Source organism: Ciconia boyciana, chromosome 7, assembly GCF_034638445.1.
Source record: "Ciconia boyciana chromosome 7, ASM3463844v1, whole genome shotgun sequence".
Taxonomy (NCBI): Eukaryota; Metazoa; Chordata; class Aves; order Ciconiiformes; family Ciconiidae; genus Ciconia; species Ciconia boyciana.
The window spans coordinates 55,413,573-55,431,881 of record NC_132940.1 but is presented as its reverse complement, the minus strand read 5'-3'; the positions used below and the strand labels follow the sequence as shown (position 1 = coordinate 55,431,881).

General features: G+C 53.8%; 2 protein-coding genes across 5 annotated transcripts; one reads left to right on the top strand and one right to left on the bottom strand.

Moving 5' to 3' along the window:
- Positions 1-877: 877 nt before the first annotated feature.
- On the bottom strand, positions 878-6,246 carry DYNLT2B (dynein light chain Tctex-type 2B). Of its 4 annotated transcripts, none has more exons than XM_072867261.1 (6): positions 6,110-6,246; positions 5,445-5,578; positions 3,807-3,876; positions 1,944-2,007; positions 1,467-1,537; positions 878-1,331 (listed from the first exon to the last, which is right to left on the bottom strand). In XM_072867261.1, exons 1-5 carry the CDS (start codon positions 6,175-6,177, stop codon positions 1,511-1,513), a joined length of 363 nt encoding a protein of 120 aa, XP_072723362.1. In that variant the 5' UTR covers positions 6,178-6,246; the 3' UTR covers positions 878-1,331; positions 1,467-1,510. The 4 variants fall into 4 exon arrangements, with proteins under 4 accessions (XP_072723362.1, XP_072723360.1, XP_072723363.1 ...); XM_072867259.1 differs by having other exon boundaries at positions 1,467-1,533; XM_072867262.1 differs by having other exon boundaries at positions 1,467-1,533; positions 5,445-5,561; positions 6,110-6,225.
- Positions 6,247-11,227: 4,981 nt separating this feature from the next.
- On the top strand, positions 11,228-16,848 carry PDCD1 (programmed cell death 1). The gene is made up of 5 exons (XM_072868651.1): positions 11,228-11,346; positions 13,556-13,888; positions 14,982-15,137; positions 15,764-15,798; positions 16,630-16,848. The coding sequence occupies exons 1-5, from the start codon at positions 11,238-11,240 to the stop codon at positions 16,846-16,848; spliced, it is 852 nt and encodes a 283-aa protein (XP_072724752.1). The 5' UTR covers positions 11,228-11,237.
- Positions 16,849-18,309: the final 1,461 nt, after the last annotated feature.

Below are 18,309 nucleotides of genomic sequence, written 5' to 3'. Positions count from 1 at the left end.
ATAATACAAAAACAGGAGCGTGCTGCCTCCAGGATTATAGCCAAAAGAGTGATTCTAGAAGATGCATCGTAATTTGCTACTTCCCCACTTTCCAAGAGCTGCATGGACAGAGCGAGTTCTGCTCTAACAGTTGGTGAGGGTAGGATTCAGGATTCGTCTCACCTAACTTCAGCACTCTAAAAGCCATTCATGCCGCTGAAATTGTTCAGCTGTGTTTGCTCCTTGGTCAGCACAGCGAGAACTGGCATCACCACACAGCAACGCATCCCATCTTCTGATGGGCACCCAATCTCTCAGGAACCAACCCGGTCCTCTAACTTTTGGGGAGATGAGAGACTCTAGCGCTCCTTTTCCTATCTACAGCAGCCTTTTCTACTGCTCCTTTCCGAGGCTGGAGCCCTAACAAATTTGGGCTCCAAACACCCACCCTCATATCCCAAAACAATTACAGAGAGGCAAAGACTGAGAAAGCACTGCAGCATCTACTGAAGAGGGCAATGAGCAGTGATTACTCACAGTGTCCACGGGTGCCAAATTGCACCAAACCAATGAGGAGTTACAGCAGGGAGGAGTTTCGGCAGTCTGGGGGGTGTGCAGGCTGCTGGCCTGACCTAATGTCCTGAATACCTTGTCTTCCTATCAGTTAATACCATCTTGTGTGACAATTAGCTGGTATTCACAGCCCAAATCTTATGGGAGTCACAGGAACAAATCTGGAATACCAGACTACAAGGCTGGCTTTATGAGTTCGTTTACAAAGAATCCTCAGAAAACGCTCATCTGAGAAGCACCGACAAGCAATCAAGGCTACTGCAGCTTGTAGAGTGGAGGAAAAGGACAAACGGTGGAAACGGCAAGGGTCAACCCACAGGAGAGGAACTATTAAATACATAGATTTATTATGTTACATTCTTATAAATATTTCATTCATTTCAGAAAATTAACAAAAATAAAGGCAACAGAACCCTTTCAAGATGGAAGTTGAGTTTGCCTTAGGAACAATGGCTATTGGCAATACACTTTTTTTAGGACAAAACCAACACACTATATAAAAACAAAGGGCGATTTAAATAAAGGACATAATAATATTGTGCTTAAAGCTATATCGATGGCCACAAGAAATAAGGAACATTGTAGTGTGTAGAACAGGTGTAGGACATGCTTTGTAGAGCTGTTATTTTGTTAGGTACTAAAGGAAGAACATGATGCTTTCGTGCACTTAACAAAAAATACCCTAAAGCGTTCTCCCCCACCTCTGTCCTCCTGTGCAATGTTTACCATCTTCAATAGTAGAAGCAGCCAAACGCAGCTACCACACAAAACAAGCTGTCCTGGGGAAAACAGAGAAGGGCGACGTGTTAGTAAAGGCAAGCTCTTTGCTAGCCTAAGGGAACATTTAGACCAGAGCATAACCTTGTGTTTTAACATGCTGCAATTTTCTGTCTTTTAGTTCGTTTCTTATTCACCTCACTCGTGGTGTCAGCCTGTCAAATGCCAGAAGTGCCTCAATTTACTCCATCCACACACCTGCAGCTGTCTAGGTGTAAGTTTAAAATAAAGTAAAAAGAAAATAAGAATTAAATAAAAACTTGACTTTTGCTCAGTCCTGGATTCCAGCCATACTCCATGACAGCTGTTTAGCAAAGCATATAAGAAAAGACTTTATCTCTTGTGCTTCCTCTCCCCACCTGTAAAATGGTGTGACTATAAATGACTTTTGTACAGTACTGTATGACCTACTCAGGAAATAAGTTTTACTATGTTGGATATTATATCTAAGTGTGTTTTGTGAATGAGGACGTAAATCATGCTGTTTCAACAGAGTCTTGGTTCCTTCCTTCTAGTGGTTGTTTTTTTTTCCGCTCCATATTTAAGGTCACTCTGCCTCTCATACAAAAGCAAGTAGCTTTACACTTTCCCATGGTAAAACAGCCGATACTTACATTCATGAACACATCGTGAGCATAGCTGTCAGTGTCAGCATCCCAGAAACATCGTGCAGCCATACTAGACAAAGGAGACAGAGTGGAGCCGTTACTCACAGAGTTCACATGTAAGGACCTAAGTGATCACAGATACTTTCCTCAAAAAGCAAACTGAGCTTCCTTTAAAGATAAAGGAGATGGGAAGCCTTCTCTTGAATCCTGAGCCTAGATGCCCACTGCTGAATTCCACCACATGCTGTAACTCCCTCTGTATGTGGGTCAAACTCCATCTTCAAACTCATCAGCTATCAACCCTGCCACCTCCCCTGTGCAGCAGGGCTTGAAACCTCATTGCAATGGTGCTTAAGAATCTTTGACTTCTGGCCTATGCATATCAGTGGCTAATTTAGCTTATTTGTTCTTGTCCTTCACCTCCTGCACACTCGTGGTACATACTCCCAACTTATTTATAGTGAGCTATCGTATTCCTTGGCAGACGTGTTACTAGATCATGAACTAAGCTCTTCTAGTCCTTTCATATCTATACTCTTTATTCATATCTATACTCTTTATACCCGACCATCCTGCTGGCCTTTTTCTACACCTGCTTCAGTCCAAGCCTTACCTTGAAGGCAAGCAACCAGACCGTAACACGATATTATGGATGAGACCTCGCTGCTGCCTTGTCTAACGTCATTGACACTCCCCTTTCTCTGCTGCAAATACCCAGCTCCCTGCCTGCCCCAGTCAGTCTCGGCTGATGGGATCCCTGTTTGTGGCACAGCGTGTTGTTCTTAGTCCCTACATGTATGACTTATTGTTATAAGATTGTTGAATTTCATCCTTTTTTTTCTATTACCTTAGCCCTCAGGGTTATTCTGCTTTTTTTTCAGTCTAATATTCCACTCTGCCTCTGGAATACCCTGGTTACCCAGTATTTGGCATTAAGGATGTTAGTGATCATGCTTCAGTCTTGCCTCCTGCCTATTGCAAACCAGAGAATTTCTCCAACTGCTCTGTCAGTCTGTGTTGCTGGGCTTCATGTTTCAAAGCAGAGCACCTCAATGAACCGTTCACCCTGGTACGGTGCTTCTGGAGCAGCTTGCCTGCAGACAGACATTCCTGACAAAAGCCTGAGCAGCAGGTACAGATATTCCTTCCTGACCTCCAGAACATTGAGGCAGCAGATCTGATTACAGCTCTGCTGCACTTATCTTCTGCTGGAGTACCAGGCACAATAATAAAGATAAGCCCAGCAGATAAAGCACATAAACCTTGTGGGCTGTTCTCTTTTGCATTCTCCCTGCTCAATAGTAATGGAAAGCTACAGCCCACTACTGCAGCCAAGAGGAATTCTTTTGTCTGATTGCAGGCATCTGGAGCTAGACTGCAAGTGCTCAGCGCCCACAGTCTAGGCTCCATTCCCCTGTCAGTATTGCATGGGTATTATAGAAATTTAAACTTCTGAAAAATGCCTACCTCGGGGGATTAAATGCAAATGAAGTACTTCTGGAAATCTGGCTTTAGACAGAAGTGAGTTACCATGGCTCTTGTGCTCCAGCAGGGCCTTGAGAATGGACTGGGTGTGTGCTCTGGTTCGTCATGAATACAATGTAAAATCCCTTTCTGCAACACTCCTCACAAATGCTTTTTAGCATTTCAGCTTGCTAAGAACCACATACAGCCAATTATCATGGGTAATTCAATCAGCCACAATCCAAGCCCACACTTGCCACTTAAAGAGAAAAGAAAGTGCTTTACGCTTTATCATCTGCAGAGACATCTTTGTACTTAGGAAAGTTGAAAGCAGCTTCCAAAGGAGAAAAGCCACCCAAATCCAACAAAAATGATGGAAATACAGTTAGAAGATGCAAAACTTACTTCACTCCTTCTCCTCTCTGCTCTCCAATCACAACCTGCACCACCATTTTGTACCTGTCAAATCCCTCCTCTGGAGAGAGAGAAAAAAATAATAGTGAGAGCAACAACTTGTTTAAAATATGAGCCCAAAACAGGACCCAGAAAGCTAAAGATTTCTGGTTACAAAGCAAGTGTCCTGTACAAGTCCATGCAATTGGCAAAGTGGACAGACTGCCTTGCGGCTTCATTTTCGTAGGTACAGAGTACCATGGTCTTATTGGAGTTAAAGGCTGAACAGGGTATTTGGCATCTGTCAAAAGATGCATCTAAGGCAGAAGACACCCCTGAACAGCCACACTATATGTCAGCATTCTACTTTGACAACTTTCAAGAACTGAACACATAGAAAGAATGTAAATAAGACTGCTGGTGGACAAAATCCAATTTGAAAAAAAATGACTTATTTTAAAACTGTTCTGATGCAAAGGTATTGTAGAGATTTTTCTGCCACATAGTTGTTTCCTTTGCTTCTGAACTGGGATAAACAGCCACATAAAAGCACATACAGGTCTACGTTTTGTGTCTGCAAAGATATGTGGTTGTTTTACAATAGTAAAGAAATACCTTTGGGGCACAGGCCAGATCCAATGAGGCCACAGCAATGTTCCAGAAGCCAAATCAGAACAAGCTTGTTTAAAATAAAATATAGATCCTAATGCCTGTCTCCAACAAAGCAGTGTCCTGGGAAGACTCCAGCGCACTGTTTCCACTGGAGGATTGAATACAACATGCTGGGTCTCGTGACATCCGCCATGTCAATGCTTATCAGAGATGCCAGCTGATACAACGGCAGCCCTGTGCATATTAGCTCGGCATCAACACGTGCTGGGACTACAGCTGCTGCTGGTTTTAAAGCAGATACGCAGCTCTGGGAGAAGCATAAATCCAGGGTTCCTGCCGAGGGTGATGGTATGTCTGTGTCAGCGTGTCAGGCCAGCCCAGCAGATGGAGCACCAGCCTGTCCCCAAGAAAAAGGAAAAAAAAAAAAAGTGACTGTGCCAACACACATCTATGTACTTGTTCCAGCACTGAACACAGGAAACACCTGCTGGAGCCTGAAGTTTAGTTCTTGCACTCAAAAATGTTGGAGTGCATCCTGCGCAGCACCATCACAACCTTTTTCCAGTGCTGTAAGACTGTAGTCACACCCCTCCTTGGCTGTCTGTGCTCCTAACTCTCTCCCCCTTTGCTGCTCCCACTGGGCCTTGTTCTGATCTCCCTGCTCTTCCACTCTGACCCAACTCCGATCTAACTTGCAGCAGAAAAAAAGCAGGGATGGTTCTGTTTATTGAAGCAAGAAGCAATGAAGCATCACTTCTTCCTTCTCTCTAACGCAGCTTCTTTCCCCTTGCAGTGTCTCCAAGGCTGACATCCCACACCAGCCAGTCTATACAAGAACAAATCTTGTCCGCTTGAATTAGGTTTCTAGTTCTGCAGGCAAGGAACGTATGTATATAGGCCAGAATGTTTCATAATGGTAGACTCAAGTCAGTCAATGGGGAAGAAATAGATTTCAAGAATAAAGGATGAAAGAGGGATTTTGTCAAAGGGAGAGGACACAGTAAGAAAAGAAAAGACTTCCCCAGCAAACCTCCTTACCTTTCAGTCTGTCTTTTATTGTCTCTGATAAAGACTTTGTAAGCTGAGGCATTTCTTCTGGGATGTACTGCACGTTGGCCAGCTTCTCCTTCAGTATTGCATGGATGCATTCTTTTACTGTGGATGATTTAAATCTATCAGAGCAAAAAAACAGCAACAGAAGGCCCAGAAAGTTCACACAATGTGTAGAAACACACATAACCCCACCCAGAAAAATGTAGCTTTCACATGTTAAAGAAAAATCAATTGAAAAAACATGGGGAAAAAAAGCCCAACTAAGATGGAGATACTTAACCAGCCCTGCTGAAAGCCAAACACGCATAAACACAGGTGCAAAACCAGCCCTGCCGCAGGTTGCCCCTTCAGCGGCGTCTCCCACCCGTGCTCCCCTCCTCACCCACATCCCCCTTTGCCTGGAGTCACAGTTGGTCTGGGAGCCCAGTGCTCCCCCAGTCCCCAAACCCCGGGGGCTCCCCCATTCTCCACACCCCCACCCAGCACCCGCAGCCCCATGCCAGCCCCTCACGCCCAGGGACCCGCTCCCCGACAGTCCCACCGCAGCTCCCACATCCCCAGGGCCGCCCCCCCCCGCCCCAGACCCAAAGCCCCCAGGGCAGCCCCGTCCCCAGCTCCCCAGCTCCCCCCCCCGTGCCCCAGGCCCTCACCGGCGCTGGAGGCCGGGCCGCAGGCTGTACGTGTTCCCGGCACCATCGCCCGGGCCCAGCTCGCCCATGGCCGCAGCCCCCCGCAGGCCGCCCCGGCGTTGGTTACCCCGGCAACACCCGCCACTTCCTTCCGCCTCCGTCGCGTCACGGGGCGTCACCGTACGTCACGGCGCCTCGCCCCGCCCCCCGTCTGCCGCGGGGCGCGTGCACGTGGCCGTGGGGCCACCGCCGCGACACCGGGGGTGCGGACCCCCGGAGGGGGGGTGCGGAGCCCCAGCGCCGGTGCGAGCCGGGGGAGGGGCGGGGGGGGAGGGGTGTTTTTGACATTAGTCAAAAATGTTTTGACATGTTGTACGATTAAAAAATTTCTACAATAAAATAATTGGTCAAGGGTAAATAATGGCAATAATAATTGTAATTGTAAATGAAGGGTTTGATGCGCCTGCCGTCTGGGGGGTGAGTGTGGCAGGAGCTCCGATGGGCAGAGAGCCGCTCCTCAGCGGGGAGAACGGCCCCGCGCCCCTGGCTGCTTCCCCGGTGCCCTCTGCCGCCCAACATCGCTGGCAGCCGCGGCAGCCCGCTCCTACGGCTCCCTGCCCGCTCCCTCGCCCAGGGCTCAGGGGGCTGGAGCGGCTGCGGACGTGCCGCCCGCGCGCTCCGGGAGCCCAGAGACGTCTTCGCAAGCCCGTGGCCTCCGCTGGAGCGGGCTGTGCTGGTGTCGCGGCCCCAGGAGCCGTGCTGGGAGCGCCCGGCTGCTGCAGGGGCAGCGGGTGCAGCTCTCACCGAGCACGGCGGAGGAGAAGGCAGCTCGAAGCGATTGCCACCACAAAGTCTATTCCCCCGGTTCCTGCCTGTGTGTTGTTGCTGCCAGACCCTGTGCTCCCTTCCTGCATCCCAACCATCAGCACGGAGATCCCTGCCTTGCTCCTTTCCTCCAGGAACTTCTTAAATCTTTCAGAAAGGCCTAAAATTGTCGCTCCCCAATCTCCTCCCACGGTCACACCCTTGTGCTCTTCTCCCTGTCCACAGCGGCTGTCTGTCCCAAGGAAGGCTGTCGAACGTCGAACGGCATCTTGCGTATGACACAGCCCCCTCCTGAAAAGCTGGCATCCTGCTTCCTCTGTTGTTTATCTTGATGCAGCAATCTCCACAATCACGCTTCTTACGTGCAGCGGGTGACACCGCCGAGAAAGGTCCCTGGGTGCTTCAAATGGAAACAGTGCGAAGGCGCAGCCGGTGCCGGGGCGGAGCGTGCTGCTGCTGGGAACGAGGGGCTGGAGGGGGCCATCACGTGCGGCAGGGCTGGGGAGCACCCGGGACTGGGGCTCTGCGGGCAGAGTGCTGCCTGGAGGTGCCCCTCGGGTGCAGGAGGGGGTGAGGTTGCCCCAGGAGGCAGGAGGTACCTCTTCTGGGGTTGTGCTTGGAATGCACGGATGCATCCCAGCTGGCACCAGGTCCTGCCCCAACCTGCTCTGAGTGCGGGCCAGTTGCTGAGACCCTGAGCAGCAGCAGCAGCAGCAGCAGCAGCAGCAGCAGCAGCAGCAGCTCCTGATTTCCGCGGGCTTTAGCAGCACCGCTCACTAGAGGTGATCCATCAGAGCCCTTAGTAGCGCCGGGCTGGGCATCAGCTCTGCCTGCCGGCAGAAGCAGCACCCTGCTGCCATGCCGGAGGTGGCAGTGGCCCCATGCCATACCCATGTGGCATCTTTGCATCGCAGTTACCATTGCCCTGCCCAGGCCCCGCAGATTTCCACTTGCTAAAGGAACAGTTTCGTGCCTCTGCTCCATCCCTCAGCTTACTCGCTGCTTACTCACCCCCCTGCCCCGGGGCCACTGTCTTTCCCTGCAGGGTCAGGTGTTGTTGCTCATGCAAATTGTTTGCAGGGGCCTTCCTAATTTCTGAGAAGTATCTGAAAGACCTCAATGCTCTCTGTGTTTATTTGCAAACACTATTAACCGTTTCCTCTTCTTGCCCCAGCAACATCGCCTCTTGCCTGGGTCAGACCCACAGATCTGAATTCAGTTAAACCAATGGGGGAGGGATCTTTGGGAACCTGTGGGTTTCTCTTCCGCAGTGTCTTTTTGTGGTAATTTCTGTTCCCCATCTCATTTGGGAAGCTTTGCTTTCCCTGGGCTTTGAGGACATTCAGCTCTGGGCTTCGGTTGGCTCCATCCAAGGTGTTTGGTCATTGCTTTGTTCTTCATCTTCCAAATTTTCAGTGCTCCTTAAGTACCCCAGATGCTTTTAAGCCATTTTGGGACTGACCCTTGATCCTTTGAGGTGACTGCTCAGGGTGATAGCTGTGTGCCCCGACAGTGATGGCTGCAGGAGACCAGGGCCTTGTCTGGGTACCAGCCGCGTTGGTGGGACCCTCGCCGACACATTGGACCAGCTTCTTGTTGGGGAAAAAAAGGACATTTGTGCTTCAGTGAAGTGGGGTGACATGTGCTTGCTGAAGTTCCTGTCTCTTAGTTTTGAAGAACAAACTGTTTTCTCACTTATTCCTTTTTTCTCACTTATTCCTCTTTCTCCTTCTATTTTAGCCCTTTTGCTCTTTTACTGGCCAAATAGAAGAGGACTGCCCCATGCAATTCACCATATTCCAGCTCAGAGAAAGAGAATGTATTTTTTAAGCATCAAAGGACCTTTTTCAGGCCCCCCTCAGCTAACCCCAACATGTGCCATCAACCCCATTTGGGCTGGAGGAGGTTTACCAGCATGAGTGGGAACTGCAGCACGGCTGGAGCCAAGCTGTTTTCCTTGGTGCTGGAGAAGCTGGTGCAAGAGCAAGCGGGAGCTGTGTTGGTCTGGCAGGGTGCAGGCAGGGTGCAGGCAGGGTGCAGGCAGGGCACAAAGCCTGCCCAAAGCCCAGGGGCTGCTGCGGGGCTGGGCCAGGCTCCTCCGTAATGCTGGCACCCAGGGTACATGCTGGGTTGGAGCATGGCACCGCTACTCACCTTGCTTTTCCCCACCGTGGCTTCCTAGCAGCGAGATTGATCTTTTCTTTTATTCTTTTCATCCTTTTTAATTTTTTTTCAGCAAAAAGGAGAAAAACCGCCCCTGTTCTCTCTCTTGCGGCAGAGCAAGCTTCCCATCAGCACGCTGCTGGAGAGCTCCTGGCTCCCCCTCCGCTGCGGTTTCTGCTGCACGCTCTGCGAGCTCGCCGGCACTTCCTGGCCGCGCACGGCCTCATCCTGCACCCCAAGCAGCCTGGAAAGGCTGTGGTGTAGGTGCCGGTCCCCAGCCTGCTAGGGAGCAGGGGGAGAGCACTGGGGCACAGGTTTCTGAAGGAACCTGAGCATCCAAAAATATTGCCATGCGGTGTGCATCTAGCCAGCGCTGGTTTCTAGTCGATGCGGCAGCCTCCCCTCCCTGGGTACCAACTAATGCCCCATTTCGAGCATGTGTTGGAAAGTTTGAGCAATTCGTGCTATGATTTTAATCAGAGCCCTCCGCTGCTGTGCAGGGCAGGGAGGATGAGGCAGTTTTTCCTGCCGATCCCTGGCTCGGTGAGTCGCTATCTCAGTGGTGATACCCGTCACATCTTCCGCCTCTAGAAACCAAAACATGTTGTAAGTGCCAAACAAGCCTCTCCACACCCGGCCTGGATGCCTGGTGTCACCATCTGGGGACACAAAGCCTTGAGGTGGAAAAGCCTCCTTGCTGTGACCTTCCGTATTTTCTGGAATTCAGTTTAGTTTAGTTTAGTTAGGGATTTTTTTTCATGAGAATGCAGGAAATTGCAAAGGAAGAGGCGATGTCCACCTCGGAGTCCACCAGCACCATTGCACATGGTGGAGAGCGCTCCCCTTGCCACCCTGCCAGGCGGTGGCCTCCAGCCAGGTGGCATGGAAAGGTGACAAGGAGGGGACAGTCCCCAGGCTTGCTCTGTGGCCCAAGCAGGGCCAGAAGCTCATGAGAAAGGAGTGATGCTGCAATGCCAGGAGGAGACTGGAAAAGAGGACCCAGGACAGGCTGGATTGAGCCACCAACCCAGGGTGAGCCCTGCCTGCCCTGGCTCAGAACCCCCTCCTTGGCCATCCTGAATTAGGGGTGGCTCCCCCAGCCCACTCGCCTGCTGGGGCCGTGTCTGAAAGGGAGAGGTAAGCAAGCCCCAGCCCCGCAGCTCATTTCTGAAAGCCCGGAAAATAATGAAATCATTATGAGAATCACATCCTTCACCCCGATTATTAATTTTCCCCTGACACTTTCCAAAATTGTGGGGCACCGAGGCTGTGTTCGAGAGAAGCGGAGGAGCCAGCCACGGCGTGCTTTCACTTTTGGTTATTTCCTATGCGAGTATTAGTCAGCAAGGAGAGTGGGGAATGTTGCCGGCAGAGAAATTAAATAAGTCTGCTGCAAAGGTCACCCCAATAACAGCACCCTGGCCCCAGGCACCTGCCCCTGCTCTCTGGAAGTCTGTCTGTCTGTGGAGAAACACACCTAAGGAGGCAAAACTTCTCTTTCTCCATCTCCTCCTTTTTCTTCTCCTTTTCCTTCTTTCTCCTTCTCCTTCTTTTTCCTCCTTCTCCATCTCTTCCTTCTCCTTCTCCTTCTCCCTCCTCTCCCATCCCTTCCTGGTGGGAGCAGCCTGCCAACAGGCACTCAGGGTGCCCCATGGCTGCTCAGACCCTGCCCGGCTGCCCGGTGCCATGCTGCCATGGGCACCCAGCAGGAGCACCCGTGGGTGCTCAGGAGCCCGAGACAGCCCTTTTGCTCATGGGCCAGGCTTGGAGCCGAGGACGTGTCCCCTGTGGTCCCTGCCCGCTCCATCCCTGGGAGCTTTCCCCAAAAAGGGTGCGGGTTTGGCACTGCCCGTCCCCGCTGCTCGGTGGCTGGATGCCTGCGTGGGAGCGCGCTGGGAGCGAAAGGGGCCTGGCCCAGCTCAGCTGATCCCTGCCTCTGTGGGGAGGAAGCCGGGGGTGGGAGGCAGCCCGGGTTTCCCTCTGGGGCAGAGATGGGCACGTTTCATTTCCACCCCAGCCTCTGCGGCGTGAGCCGGAGAGCAAGCCACCACTGCGGGGAAGGAAGCACGGAGAGAGCCGGGGGTGTCGCGGCACAGCACGGCACGGCACGGCACGGCACGGCACAGCACGCCTGCCCGGGCAGGATACCAACTGCCTCGCCATGGCTCTGAGCACCTTGAAGACGATGTGGGGCAGCATGGAGGTGGCCCTAACTGCCCTCTGCGCCGTCCTGCTCTGCTACGGCCCTGTGCTGGCCGGCTGCCGCCGAGGTAGGTACCGGAGCGCGGCACGCTCGCTGGCACAGCCTGTGTCGTTCGCAGCCGGTGGAAAATGTCTAAGGGCTGGGAGCTTTGTAGTTAAAAATAGCTCTGGCATCAAGAAGGCAAAAAACCCGAAGCTTTTGGGTACGCGCTGCTGAAGCAAGGGAAATGGGGATGCTTGGGGTAGAAACGGGGTTAAAGGATGGAGAAGGGGACAGGTCCCCAGCCTGCGGTGCTGGCACCAGAGCCATGTTGTGGGCACACTGGCCGTGGTTGGGGTTTGGTGTTGAGCCTCTGGGTTTGCCAGTGCCATGCAGGGTCTGGGGTTTTCTGCTCTGGCTCTCACGGCTTCGGGCTGTACCTCCTGGTTTGGGCTTGACCCTGAGGGAGGCCAGGGTCCTGTGCGTGGTTTTGCTCAGGGTGAAATTTGGGGGAGAAGGGGAGGTGGAGGGGAAAGGGTAAGTCCGAGCGGAGCGAGCGAGAGCCCTGATGAAGCCATGTCCCAACTTCCTCACAGCCTGGCTCTTTCTTTGGTGGCTTCGGGTGTTTTCTGCCCTGAGGGTGGGCGCAGGGCTGGGCATCCCTTAGAGCAGATGCTACCTCTGTTGCTGGGAAGATGCAGGGAAACATGTAAACCCAAACGCTGCTTTCAGAAGTTCTCCAAGCGCTTCATTCCTTCCTGGCAGTGGAACTGGGTAGGAAGCAAAGCCTGCTAAATATTTCCTGTTAAACACAAGAAACCCAGAACACTGCAAAAATTACATCTCTTGGTGTGGGCACTGCCGCAGCCAGCGCTGCCTGTGGGAGCTGGGGCACTTCTCTCCCTCCCTGCTCCTGGTCGGTCTCATCCCTCATCTCTCAGCCCAGTTTTCCATCTAATACTGTATCTATTCAAGGAGTCATCCCAGTTCCTTTTCTGGTTGGTGATGCTGAGGTCATGGTCCTACAGCCTCAGGCCAGTGCTGGAGGGACGGGAGGGACTTTCTAACTTTGCCTGCAAGCCCTGGGGCTGCTATCGGTGGTGATTTCTGAAAAGGGATGATAAATTTCTTAATGGCAGGGACTTTTCAAAGCATTGGTGGTTTGAATCGCTTGGTCAGATAACCCATGTGAAAAATGCTTATTTCTGCTTCTTATTGCTCCGAACAAAAGTTAATGCAGCAGCTGCCTTGTCCTGCTGGATGGGGCTGGCTGAGCCAGGACATTGGCCTGTGTTTGCAGCATCCCCACTGCCCGGGAGGGATGAACCCACTGGGATCACGGGCAGGGAAATGTGGCAAAGCAGCAGGGTCGGTGCTAAGGGCTGGGGGGGGGGCTGTGCCCGTGGCTGACTGCTCTCTGTGCTGGGAGCAGCCTGGCAAGCCTGCCCAGGACCCCCAGGGTGGGTGCCTGGCTGCCCATGTACACGTGAGGAGGGGACAGGCAGCTAGAAAGGCATGGCATTGTAAGCTCCAGGTCGCTCTGCCCTGTCAGATGGTCTCAGGCTGGAGATGGCAAATACCGTGCCCTGGGCAGCCCCTGCCACTCTGTGCTCCCAGCGTGGAGCAGTGGGCAGAGCTGGAGCACCCCGGCAGGCAGCTGGGCACGCGATGGGCTGCACCGCGGGGGCTGCCCCGGCCCAGCACTTGCTCCCTCTGCTCGCTTTCAGAGGCAACATCAACTGGAGGAAGGACACTCAAACATTAAAATACAGCATAGATTTAAAAAGAATACAACCCTCAAAGTCTGTTTTCCCCAGTACAGGTGTTCTGGGTTAATTTTAGGTAGCCCAGAGCACAATTTGCTCTGCTGAAACCGCTTCACACTACAGTTACTACTCCTGAGGATTCCCCTCCGGCTGGCAGGCACACACTTGGGAGGGGAGAGACATGGGCTGATGTACCTCCCTGTGATCCGGGGTGATGCTGCAGACTGGCCAAGCATCAGGCTGCCTGTGTGGCTGGCCACAGGTGAGCCAGGTGCTGGCGATGGCATGAGGCTGGGCTCGCAAGTGCTTACCGGCAGGTTTTTGTAAAAAAAAAAAAAAAGGAACATGTGGTGCCTCTGGGTTTGGGACGTAGGAGCCCGTCACCTCTCCATGGGATGGGGTGCTATTGGGGGGCAGTGGTGGGCTCTCACCCTCTTTGCATCCCTGCTTCCTGCATGGGGGGTACGGCTGTTTCTGAGACCTGTGCCCGCTGTAACCATGTATGTTCCTTGTTTCCTCTCTCCCAAACAGTGACCTTCTTCCCAGCCATGTTAACTCTTCCTGCAGGCAGCTCAGCCACCTTTTTCTGCAACATCTCCACGGAGAACGACTCCGGCTTGGAGTACAGCCTCAATTGGTACAAGGAGACCAACCACAGCCAAGCCCAAAAAATTGCTGAGATCAGCCGGAACAACCCCCAGACAAAGACAGAGAAGTACCTGCTCACCAACCATGCTCCTGCCTTCAAGATTGAGATCCTAAACCTTCACCAGAATGACTCGGGCTCCTACTACTGTGGGCTGATCACCTTTTTTGAACCCGATAAAGTGATGGAGAGCAACCGGTCCCACCTGGTGGTCACAGGTCAGCCTTGGGGCTGAGCTGATGGGGACAAGTTGTCGGTGTCATCCCGTGGTGCTATGGCCCCCAGGCACAATGCAGCCGCAGGGCACAAGGCAGGCGGTACGCTGCTGGGGGAGGACCTGGTGTGGGTCAGGAGAGCACAGCTCTGCCCTTTCCCCTCTCTCTTGCATGCCTGGTTGATGCCCAGGGACGCAGGCTGTCCTCTCCTATCCGCACTGTGGCTGGATCTGGCCCTGAGGCAGGAGGTCTCCATTCTGCTGGGGCTGTGTCCCCAGAAATGCTGTGGGGAGGTGTGAGTCCTTACTCATGGATGGAGGCAGGAGACCAGTGTAGGGAGCTGCCTTCATCCATGGATGGAGGCAGTAGACCAGCATAGTGAGTTGCTTTCACCCACAGATGGAGGCAGGAGACCAGTGCAGGGAGCTGCCTGCACGCCTGAACAGCTCCTTTATTTGAGGACAAGGCTTGTGTTTGGGGTGATGACCAGGGCTCAGACCCCTTGAACAGCCGGTGGTGGTGTAGATACTGTTCTTGCAAAACCATGCCCTGGGAGGGTCTCATAGCCCCATGGTGTGGGAGACTGAGATCTCGCAGGAAGATACGCCATGCACTTGCTTGGCAGCATGGAGGCTTTGGGGGGCTGAAGGTGGCCTTTTATAAAAAGGAAAAACACTGCAAAAGTTACTGTCTTTCACAACATCTCCTCCCAACATGAGCTGAAGCTGTGCTGGCCCCAGGGCATGGAAGCAGCTGGGAGGCTTGTGGAAGCCGTGTCCTCCACGGGGCTCTCCTGGGTATGGGGTCATGCCACGGGACTGCAGTGCCCTGGCCCCCTGCACCCCAGCTCTCAGCGGTGTGGGATCATCCTCACTACCTGCAGTGGGAAGGAATGGGACATGGCCAAAACATCCCCCACGTCAGCCCAAATTCGGGGCCCCTGGAGGGATGGTGGGGCTGTGGCAGCCTGCCTGGGACTGAGCCCTTTCTAGGGACAGGTGCAGTGTTCCCCTGTTGACTTTCCCATGTACTATAGAGGCCATTTTACACTCCTGACCTGCTGTTTTGTTCCCCCCTTTTTGGATGGCTATTACAGCAGCACCTGAGAAGACAAATGCCACCGACGAGCCTGAGATGGAGGAAGGCAATCCCCCAGACCACGTCAAGGCCGTGCTCCTGGGCATCCTGTTGCTGGCTGGGGCGGTTGTGCTGCTGATCTTTGGCTACCTCACTGTCACGCACAGGAGAGGAGGTATGATCCCTCGTGGGGGCTGTGCCGTGCCAAGGGGCTGGGGTCTGACAGGGGACCTGACAGGGTCATGCTTATCCAACAAACCCGGCTTGAACCCAGGGGCAGCGGGATGCCTGCAGCTCCCTGGGGTAGATGGGCAGGTTCAACGTGCTAAACTCAGCTGTGGCATGTCCCCATGGGACAGGTATCTCCATGCCTGGGGGAGAAGGGTGCTTTGGGCCATGCTTGCCCTTCACAGAGCCCCCAGGCCATGTGCTGTGGCTCTGAACCACTCGTTGGCACAGTGTCTTAATGCTGCATGTGAGTCCCTCCCATGCACCTTGCCCAGGCACCTTCGGGACATCTCGTCATCTCCTCACTGCAGCACCGGGCATCTCCTGAGCCGTGCTGCAGGCAGCTGGGGGGGCTCTCGCAGAGGGGACCCCCGAGGAATTGCAGCCCACTAATCCCAATTAAACCCTAGACTGTGGGCTGGTATCTCGCTTGTCCTTGTAATGCTCAGGGTGTTAGACCCTGAGTGGAGAAGGAGGAAGCGTGGTGCAATGGTTGTGTCCAGCAGTCCCCTAGGACATGGGGGCTGGGTCTTGGCACACAAGCACCTTCTAACCAAACGCATTACTTTGCAGATGTGCGGAAACCACCAAATGAAAATGTACCAGGGGTGAGTTTTCCATCTCTGACGCCCTGCCGTGCTGCAGGGGCATATCATGGTATCGCTGGGGTGCGGAGGGTGCAAGGCCTCCCTTTATCAGCCCTTCACAAGCTTCTCACTCCTCCTGTTGTCTCTGATGCTGCTCGATCTTTTCTGCACAGCTACAACTGCTTTTTGCACCTGCAGCACAGCCCCATCACAATCAAAAAACTGCCTGAGATAGGATGGGACCTCTGTAGTCCAACCCTTGCTCAAAGCAGAGTTGTCTTTGACAGCGGATTGTGTTGCTGTAGAAAATGGGAGAAAATGTTCCCTCCCTGATATATTAAGCTAAAATTTCTCTTGCTACAGATAGTCCCTGTTTCCTCTCTTCCTTTTGCCAGGCACTGCTGGGAGGAGTCTGGCTCAATCTTCTCTCCAACCCTATTAGGTAGCTAGAGGCAGCAAGTAGGTCCCCCCTTGCTCTCCCCTCTCTGGGATGAGCAAACTCAGCCCTGGGCTCTCCTTGTACACCCTGTGCCAGCTTGGAGCCCGATGGAGAGGTGGGAAAAGGGCTCCTAGCATGACTCTGCCTTCAACGGCCAGCCAGGCAGGGAGCCCCACCAGCCTGCAGAGGCAGAGAGCTGAGACCCATGTGGCCTCAGCGGTGACCCCAGGCTCATGGTCTGGTTTCTCTGGGCAAATGCTATCCCAGGTCTGTGCATCTTTCTGCTTTGTCTCAACTCTCATCCCCTGGGATGCTTCAGAGCTGGTTTTGGCACTTGCTGTAAAAGGGGGGCTTGTGCTGGGGATGGTGGGTACCTCCGGATGATGAATTGGCCTGGCGGGGTTTCCTTGCAGAAGGAAGAGAAGCCCCCCATGGTGTCCGTGTCCACCGTGGACTACGGCGTGCTGGAGTTTCAGTGGGACCAGCGCACCCAGGTGCCCCTCGAGACCCAGCCGGTCGACCAGACTGAATACGCCACCATTGTCTTCCTAGAGGAGAAACCCGTCACGCCGGAGCGGGGGAAGAAACACCAGGACGAGAGGACTCGGCAGCTGCAGTTGCAGCCCTGCTGAGGGCCGGGGTCCCTCCTCGCCATGGAGTGCGGGCAGGGACAGGCTGCCCCGGCCCCTCGCTCCCACTGCAGTTTGCAGGTGGGAAAAATCCAGCGTGCCAGGACCGGAGTGACAGAGGCGCCGCTGCTGGAGTTGATGCCGGACAGTCCTGGCCACGGTGGGATTGTGGCCGTGGGCTGGGTACCACGGGACGAGGAAGGTCCCTGCTGGACTCCACGTGCCACCTCTTCGCTCAGGGCAGGGAGAATGGGATGAGGCAGAGCAGCGATGCCAACCGGTCTGTGCCAAAGGCGATCTGCATCATGCCTCGGTTTTCTGCCTCCACCCGGGCTGTCTGGAGCGGCCACGCTGCTTCCCTCGCCTGGGTCTGGCCCGGCCAGCAAAGCATGACTGTGGGAGGAAACACCAGAGACCAGAGCTGGAGTGGATCCTGGGAGATGCGGCTCGCAGGAGCCCGGGGCAGAGACTGCCTTGCGTACTGCTATTTAAAGAAACTTAAAGAAAGGGGAAGCAGGCGGCTAGTTTTCCTCCTCTCCCCGGACAGTTTCCTCCTCTGCAAGAGGGGAATTCTACCCCGCGTCCCTCCCTCCGCAGATGGGAGATGGATCTGGCCCTGGGGGGTGAATAAAGGGTTTCACGTCCGGGGAGTTTGTTGACTCGTGATGGCAAGTGCGTGGGCAGGCAAATAACGGCTCTTGGCAGTGTGCAGGCGAGAGCCGGGAGGTGGTGGCCTCTGTTGTGGTTCCTGGGCCTCTCTGTGTGATACGCAAGCCGCTCTTCATGAAGCTGCTCTTAATAATTTAGAGCAGAAGCCGCTCTTTTTCCTCTCGCCCCTGTCTGGGCTGGCACCCGGGTGCAGCTGCAAACCAAGCCCCCCCCCCACCAGGCTGGTCTCGGGGTGCTCGCCCAGCTGGGGACAAGCACCCCTGCTGTGCTGGGGGCCTGGCTGCCATGAGCCAGGGCAAAGCTCACAGCACAGTGCTCAGGGCAGCTTTCTGGCTCCAAACTTCCAGTTTCCCTCTTGAAAGTGATGCCGGAGCCATACTGTATTCCAGAAACCAGAATAAAAAGAAGCGACCACTGCTTGAGAGGGGAGAAACCCCATCAAGGAGTGGCTTTGGAGGCAGCAGAGACCTGCCGGGAGACCATGAAACCCACCAGAAACAGATAAGAGTCATTTGCATCTCACGCTTCGGCAGCACTATCAGCAGGTTTCTTTTTCTCTTACCCGCAGCAAAACCAGCGCAGCCTTGCGGGAGCCAGCCCGGGCACTGGGGGAAGGGGTGAGGCATGCCAGGCACCGCAGTTTGTCCCCTGCGGGGGCTGGAAAGTCCCTGAGAAACCTCCAGAGGGGACCAGATGGGATGAACATCCATCTGGGATGGCTTTCACCCTTCCTCAGGGCAGGATGGTGGATGTGGTGGCCCTGCTTGGTCCCACAGCATTCACTCACACTAATAT

Bases quoted from the DNA above. Each gene is read 5' to 3' on its own strand.
- DYNLT2B (XM_072867259.1), bottom strand. From the start codon at position 6,177: ATGGGCGAGCTGGGCCCGGGCGATGGTGCCGGGAACACGTACAGCCTG. The intron at 5,579-6,109 runs GTGAGGGCCTGG...TTGCTCTGATAG, and splicing joins CGGCCCGGCCTCCAGCGCCG to ATTTAAATCATCCACAGTAA. The intron at 3,877-5,444 runs GTAAGGAGGTTT...CTCTCTCTCCAG, and splicing joins AATAAAAGACAGACTGAAAG to AGGAGGGATTTGACAGGTAC.
- PDCD1 (XM_072868651.1), top strand. From the start codon at position 11,238: ATGGCTCTGAGCACCTTGAAGACGATGTGGGGCAGCATGGAGGTGGCC. The intron at 11,347-13,555 runs GTAGGTACCGGA...TCTCCCAAACAG, and splicing joins GCTGGCCGGCTGCCGCCGAG to TGACCTTCTTCCCAGCCATG. The intron at 15,799-16,629 runs GTGAGTTTTCCA...GTTTCCTTGCAG, and splicing joins CAAATGAAAATGTACCAGGG to AAGGAAGAGAAGCCCCCCAT.